At 39.8% G+C, this 7,675-nt stretch overlaps 1 protein-coding gene across 1 annotated transcript; it reads right to left on the bottom strand.

The window, feature by feature from the left end:
* Window positions 1-2,219: 2,219 nt before the first annotated feature.
* On the bottom strand, window positions 2,220-7,652 carry LOC136444246 (transcription elongation factor A N-terminal and central domain-containing protein 2-like). Its single transcript, XM_066441760.1, has 4 exons — window positions 7,493-7,652; window positions 4,127-4,268; window positions 3,585-3,778; window positions 2,220-3,147 (listed from the first exon to the last, which is right to left on the bottom strand). Exons 1-4 carry the CDS (start codon window positions 7,592-7,594, stop codon window positions 2,953-2,955), a joined length of 633 nt encoding a protein of 210 aa, XP_066297857.1. The 5' UTR covers window positions 7,595-7,652; the 3' UTR covers window positions 2,220-2,952.
* Between the last annotated feature and the right edge of the window lie 23 nt (window positions 7,653-7,675).

Below are 7,675 nucleotides of genomic sequence, written 5' to 3'. Positions count from 1 at the left end.
TTAATACACAAATCAAGGTTACCTGTCTTCCGTGAACTGTTCTGGTAAAGACCTCCTGTTCTTTGCAGTCGTCAAGTCATTTGAGCTTGCCGTACGACCATCTTTGTTTCCAACGAAGGAATTCTGCCTGTACGTTCTGTCTTTTAGCGTCTTGATGGGGGAATTCTTCGGGCGGTCGAAGTACTGAAAGGTTCGGAACCGATTATAAGAAGTAAAAACATTTTGTGGTATGTATATGGCCTCCTTCGGTCAATGTTGACCATGATAAAACCCTAATTTACATAAACCATGCAGAATTCGGCTATGGCTAAAAAACAGTCCTATTCGAGATTGACAGTCTCCGCTACATAGGGCGCATCTCTAGCTTACTCGGGTCGGTTGCAAAGTTATTTTCTCCAGATCTGCTTTTCTTCTGCGCTGTGCATCAGTCTATCTTATCCTGATTCTAGTTGAATAGACATATAACATTTTATAGAATATATAAACTATAAAAACAACGAAATTTTGAACGAAAAGTCTGTCAGCAATAAATGTTGTAGTTCCTTACCGTGAAAGTGATGTGTCGTTCTCTCTCTGGACCCTGGATAGTCAGGAAAGGACCCCGGGGTTCGGTGGAGGCTTGAACAGCAGTCATCATGACATTCATGTGTCGTCTGCTTCTAGAATACTGCCTCCTAGTAGCCAAGAAAGTTACAGGGGAAGTGGCCAGGTGTGAAATCTAGGTTAAATCGTCGTCTGGGTTGACATATTCCATCACGACGTTTTTTTTGGACAGGAGTCCGCTGTAGAGTACTGCAAGAATCACTACATCGCTACAAATCTAAAGAAAATTCATGATCTTCATGTCGCTTCAGAAAACTTTCCCCGAAAACTTAAAATATCAGAGAGAAACTGTGTCAATTCCAAGACGATGTGTTACATCCTCCAGTCAATCTTTACTAGTATGTAACCATCAAATCACGGATCGTGCTTCATATAACCCCTAACTTAATCGGATTAAACACACTTACCTTCTTTCCCCTTTCCGTTCTTACGGATATCCGCTGTTCCTTAAGATCTCCTAAGCCGTTGTCTTGAGAGATCATCCGACTCAAGATAGCTGGGACGGCAAGAGAAGCACCAAGGCGTCTCTTCAGGCACTTTCTCTCCTTCTTAAGTGCTTGCTCTTCCTTGCAAGACGATTTCCTTAATGACAAACGCGTTACTCAGATCCCCTTCCATACTTTAAGACTTACATTGTACTTGGCAATGCGTGCGAGCAGTTTCTCAAAGCGCAGAAACCGTAATTCCCGTCTCGTCCTGAGGAAAACTACGTCAGAGGTGCCCTGTGCGACTCCTGTGGTCTAAACACCGTTCTTGTGAGACCAGTGCTGTAGATCTAATCCTAGAGACAAACATTGTCTCATTAGTAGGCGTGCCCGCTCTTAAAGCAGAAATGAACCATTATAGAAGGTGAAAAATGAGTAATTGGCGTTTTGCCACCATTTCTCCCATGCGAACTTATTATTGGGAAGCAGCCGCGACAAAATGTTGCAAATTATTGAATTTTAACCTTTTAATCATATTATGTAGCGGCGCACTCCTGTTCATATTCGATGGAACCAGATTCTGAAATCCGATACTACAATCACCAAAATGTGTCATTTCGTTAGACTGTTCTATGGAACTAGGTTCTGAAATTTAACACCCTCCTTTTACAGTTTCAATGTTTCAACTTGTTACAAACTGACGATGGACTTTAAAGGTTGCTTAGTTATGAAACAAAAGAGGAAACCTTTTTAGACTTCTATTTCTTCCTGTACAACGTTTCATTGTGGTGATTCTTTACTAGTGGGAGGGGCGTTATGTAACTTAAGGGTACACTTGTGTCTTTAAGGAGTGTTGGGTTGCAGAAGACGTGTCCTTGGACGGGCCCAACGTCTTGAGAGGTACTTGAGATAATTGGTCCAATTAACACACCTGCTGTTGAAGTGCTGTTCCTGTTGTTGCTGCTGAGTCGTGTGGAAAGTGACGTCTGTATGACTGTGTGTCCAGTCATGGGGCGTGTCGTGTGGGTGATCGACTAGTCTGTGTGACATACATTTTCATGATCACACATAAATTGTCATAGTGTAAATTTGTTTTCTTGGTTTTCTTTCATGTAAGGTTTACCAATAACAACTTACAATAGATTACATAGAATTCTTTGCCAGAAAATACACAACCAAACAATGTCCAAATGAGTATAACATCTCTTTAATGGATTTGCTCTAATTATCTTCATCATAAAAAAGTTTGACCTCAGGTATCAGACAATTAAAATCTCCTGTAAAAACTGTAACAAACATACATCCTAAATCAAGGGTAATAATGTTCACAGCAATGAATTGAACAATTATACAGTACATATTGTAAGAGTTACTTTACATGTATAAAAATGGTTTTCACATTTCAATTCCTTCTTTTATACCATACATCAAATTCAAGCAGAGGTAACTTAGTTTTGGAATAGTTTATAAATATTGCACTAAAAGCTGCAGTAAAAGTGTAAGATTGACATTTAAAAGTTTGGTCCCATATTTGAAGTGTCTTCCCTAATTCAAAATCATTAGTACTGTCTCTTTTTTGGTACGTGTATCTATTCCCGAAAATTGATCAATGTAGTTCCCCTTAACCTTTGACAAAACTTCCAGCTGAGGTCATGCACTGCTTTGTTCCCTGTTTGAGACCATGTTTCTTGCGTCGCTATTTTCTTCGAGTGTGTGTGTAAAAATGAGCTTCCTCATGAGATACATGTATTATTGAATATTTACATAGTTACAGAGTTTCTCCTTATTATAATCAAGACTTGCACTTTAAGGATTTGACCATATTTTTCACTGCTAGTTCCCCTTTTAAAGACCATGTTTCTTGCGCTCTGTGGAAGAAAGCCTTCCTTATAAAATGTCTTCACATTAAAACTCTTTGTTCTTATCAAGACTTGCACTTCAATGATTTGACCAGTTCCTTGACTGCCAGTTCCCCGTTGAGCACCAGTTTCCTGGTGTCGTCGTTCCCCCGTAGTGTGAAGATGAGTTTCCGCATGGTTCTCTTGTAGCTCCTGTCCAGCAGTCGTCTGCACATGTGGAACGTTTCCCTCTCTATGGTCTCTGGTAACAGGTGGCCCTCCTGAGGGTGTGTAAGAGAGAGTTCGTGTGTGTTTGTGCATGTGACAATTCTCATGAAGCAAAAATACGTAAATACATTTGCCTTGTTATTAGAAAAGATACAGAGCCCCAAGATTAGCCCTACATGATTGTAAAATGATATTACGGATGTCCTCAAGTTAACCTTTATTGCTTAAGTTAGTAGAAATTCAAGATATATATTGTATTTCTATTTTGTAGTTTGTAGCTGAGTGTATGAAAGCCACTGTACTTTTTGTTGCATTAATTACAGGAGGAAGCTAAAAAGGCATAATTTCTTACCATTTGTACAGCCAATCCAACAAGCAACAACATTCAATTTCAGGACATTTGAATCAAAAATTCAACAATGATCACATTGTTGGTCAAAACACAAAATCAGTTCAGAAGAAAATCAAAGAAGTCATTATAAAATTTTACCTCAAGCCCGAGTGACTCGGCAAGCATTCTCCTCCCAGATGTCCTTGTCTTCTCCGTCTTGAGATCACAGCGGACCTCTAAGACGGGCTTGTTGTCCTGGTCTTGGATGAAGTGTTTCCACTTGTAGACGATGCTCCTTGCCAAGGAGGCCACCTCCTTGTCTTCATGCCTCTTCAGCTTGTTTACAGCATGTCCTGGGAGATAAACAAACAAACAAGTAAGCAACATAGTGGCATAATGGCAAAGGTCCTGGGTTTGAATCTAAGGACCTCTGACTTGTCTCGTTGAAGTTGCGCCCTTGGGAAAGGCACTTTACATGATCTCCTCAATTAACTCAGGTGTAAATGAGTATCTTGCTTTGGTTAGGGACATCCTTCCGATATAAGCACATAAAAAAGCTCAAAAAGATTAGGGGTTCTTCCCTGTGTGAGTGGATCAAATAATGTCCAGATACGCAGCTTGTACTGTTCGGTACAAACCTGGTGTGTTGTGCCATTTAGGTTTACCGGGTATGAACTACAAATGAACAAACAGGCACCTACCTATTTTTGTGGACAGCAGGACCTGTTTGGACGGTATTTTCTTGTTGAGTTCCGTCAGAGCCTCCAGCAACACTCCGTTAGACTGACCCTCAAGCTCCAAGGTCACCTTCAGACGTTCTATATCCTCGATCACCACAACTCTCTGGGAACAGACGAAACAGTGTGTCAATCAATCAATCAATCAGCAAAAAAACTGTTAATCAGTCAAAAAATCAGTCAGCAAACAAGTCAGTCAGTCAGTCAGTCAGTCAATATTATTGCTTGACAATTGTGTAAGATAAAACATGTGGTACCTACTTCTAGTTACTTCTACAATCATACTACTAGTGAAGTATTATTAGTTTATACAACCAGAGAACAACATAACTGATGATGTCAACACTCCCTAAGTATACATGTATAAGTAAAGTGGTTTGGCTAGATGATGAAGATTATACTGGCTATACAATACAGATATATAGCATCGTATGTGTTACATTTAAGGGGGGATATACTGTCTATGTAATATGATACACATTCAGAAGTTGGTGTGTTACGTCAAAGAGCGGTTATACCAGCTATATACAGATATAGAAGCTGCAGTGTTATACCAAAGGGCGGTTATACCAGCTTAGTCTATACAAATAAAGATACAGAAGCTAGATAGTGTGTTACAATGTGATCAGTTTGACTTTGTGTCTTTGTTGCATTGTCCTGACTGATGCCAGCCAGCCACACTAAACTCACTTGTAAGGTTTCTCACCTGTATGTTTTCATAAGTGAGAAACCTTTCTAGTGTGATCAGTGTGACATGAGTTCTTTCTTTCCATATAGTCTCCAAGTGGATTTCCTCGCAGTTAAGTTATCACAATGGTCTAACCTGTAGGGTTTCTCACCTGTATTTTTTGTATCTCTTCACAGGTGAGAAACCTTATAGGTGTGATCAGTGTGACTTGCGGGTTCCTTTATTTGCTGTATTGTTCGATGCAGTTCTTACTGATGCAGGTAAGCCACACTCAAGACAGTTGTAAGGTTTCTCACTGGTAGTGTTCGTATGAGAGAAGCCTTACAAGTGTAATCAGTATGGCTTCAACTTTTTTCTTACTGTATCAGCTATTATAAAAAGTGGATTCCCTCGAAGTTATCACAATGGTCTCACTTGTAGGGTTTTTAACCTGCATTTTCCGTATCACTTTACAAGTGAGAAACCTTATACTAGTAGGTGTGATCAGTGTGACTTGGTGCATTGTCCAAAATGGTTCTTACGGATGCAGGTAAGCCACACTCAAGACACTTGTAAGGTTTCTCACTTGTAGTGTTCGTATGAGAGAAGCCTTACAACTACAAGTGTACTCAGTATGGCTTCAACTTCTCCCTTCCTGTATTATATATATTATAATGATTTATACAAAGTGGATTCCCTCGAAGTTAAGTTATCACAATGGTCTCACTTGTAGAGTTTCTCTCCTGCATGTTTCAATATCTCTTCACACGGGAGAAACCCTATAAGTGTGATCAGTGTGACTTCCTTGCAGTTAAGCAGCCGACAATGGTCTCACTTGTACTAAGTTGTAGGGTTTTTCACCTGTATGTATTTCCATATCTCTTCACATGTGAGAAACCCTCCAACTGTGAGTTTTTGCGGGTTCCTTGTTGCATTGTCCTTAGTGGTAATCTTTCTGATGTACATGAAGGTATAGGCACGCCACACTGAAGACACTTGTAAGGTTTCTCACCTGTATATGTTCATATGTGAGAAGTCTTACAAATGTGATCAATGTGGTCAAGCTTGTGACTTGATTTCTTTCTTTATTTCTTTCTCTGTGTCATCCTAAAAGTAAGTAAGTGGACTTCCTTGCAGAAGATTATAATAAGTCACAATGACCTCACTTGTAAATTGTATGATTTAATCTCCTGTGGGTTTCTACTACGTGTAGCTCTGACAGGAGACAAGACCCTATAAGTGTGATCTTGTTATTTGGTATTCTTTCTTTCTATGTATCATCCTACTCTCCCCCCCCCCCCTCTAAGTGGATTTTATTGCAGCAGATAGTCACGATGGTCTCACTTGTATGATCTCTCCTGTTGATTTCTACATGTTGTGACAGGAGAAAGACCTTATAGGTGTGATCAGCGTGATTTGGTTTCTTCCTTCTGGTATTGTTGGCATCTAATTGGATTTCCTTGCTGCAGATAACTGATTAGTCACAATGGTCTTACTCTGATATGAACTTTCTGTTGTTTCTTTATGTTCTTAAAGGACAACCTCTTGAAAGCTTAGATCAGAATGTCTTTCTTTTGGTATGTCTAAAGTTTATATTATTATAGTACCTCTGTATATTATTAGTCACAATGGTCTCACTTGTATGATCTCTCCTGTGGGTTTTTACATGTTCTGACAGGAAAAAGACCCTATAAGTGTGATCAGTGTGATTTGGTCATCTTCTTTCTATTCTTGTCAGCCTAAGTGGACTTCCTTGCCACAGATAATTCACAATGGTCAAGCTTGTATGATCTCTTCCCTGGGTTTCTACACGCTCTGCCAGGAGAGAGACCATATAAGTGTGATCAGAGTAACCATGTTTCTTTCTTCTGCTATTGTCCAAGTAAACCATATGGCAGCAGATTAGCCATAATTGTGTCGCTTGTATCGTGGTCCATCCTGTTGTTTCCATATGTTCTAACAGGACAATTCACTGTATCTAAAATGTATACAAATCAGAAGATAGAAAAGCAGAGATTTGAAACTAGTAAAAAAAAATCACATTCAATGTTAACTTTTAATTTTTGAAATCCTAAATGTGCAAAAAAAATCTGAAGTGAAATGTGATTATTCTACAAGAAGACTATTATATATAGCTATAGGTTACTCCCTTTGGTTCTCTTCCTTTTCTTGCTTCTCAAAGACCGCTACAGTGCTATCTTCTAGTGACGACTCTGTGCCTTTCCTCTTCCCATGTGCGTCTTCAGATGTTACCAAGAACGTTCTCCATTCTTCAAAGTCGTGCCGTTTTCTTGCAAAACTTCTTCGACAAGCATTAGGAGTTCACACAGCAACAGAATTCCGTTGATTCTCTTATATTGACTAGGATAGAAACGTTCTTTGCTGCGCTGTGTTCCTGGTTTGCTCCCATGTCCGCTGTGCTCCAAAGTGTGCCGTGTCGTCTGCGGCACACGTTTTATACACCTGGCTCCTTCTGTCTACCTGGCATTCCTTTCTATTCACCTGGCTGAGCACACCTGTTCTTGATCAGTTTGACAGCACTGTCTTATTAATTTCCGTGGGAAATGTTAATTCGGGCTGGGAAAAGGGATTATAATAACTTAGCCCCCCTCCCCCTTCGACATAACGCAACAACAATCATTTATAAGCATGTTTAAACCTACCTGTAGAGACTCTATTGTGGCCTGTTTGTACACCTTTCCTTGAGACTTAGACTTAGCTTTTGTAGCAGTTTCTCGCGGGCCTCGGACGACAAATTTATCCATTTTAAAACGTCTTCCTCTGTAGATTTCCTCAGATTTTCATTCAAAACGACTGCCGAAAGAAACAGCTGTTCATGCAAAATT

The sequence above is a fragment of the Branchiostoma lanceolatum genome, chromosome 11, assembly GCF_035083965.1.
Source record: "Branchiostoma lanceolatum isolate klBraLanc5 chromosome 11, klBraLanc5.hap2, whole genome shotgun sequence".
NCBI lineage: Eukaryota > Metazoa > Chordata > Leptocardii > Amphioxiformes > Branchiostomatidae > Branchiostoma > Branchiostoma lanceolatum.
This window is presented reverse-complemented; position numbering and strand designations above follow the sequence as displayed.

Coding starts and splice junctions, on each gene's coding strand:
- LOC136444246 (XM_066441760.1), bottom strand. CDS start 7,594: ATGGATAAATTTGTCGTCCGAGGCCCGCGAGAAACTGCTACAAAAGCT. Junction 3,779..4,126: donor CCTGCTGTCCACAAAAATAG/GTAGGTGCCTGT, acceptor TTTATCTCCCAG/GACATGCTGTAAACAAGCTG. Junction 3,148..3,584: donor CCGAGTCACTCGGGCTTGAG/GTAAAATTTTAT, acceptor ACACACCCTCAG/GAGGGCCACCTGTTACCAGA.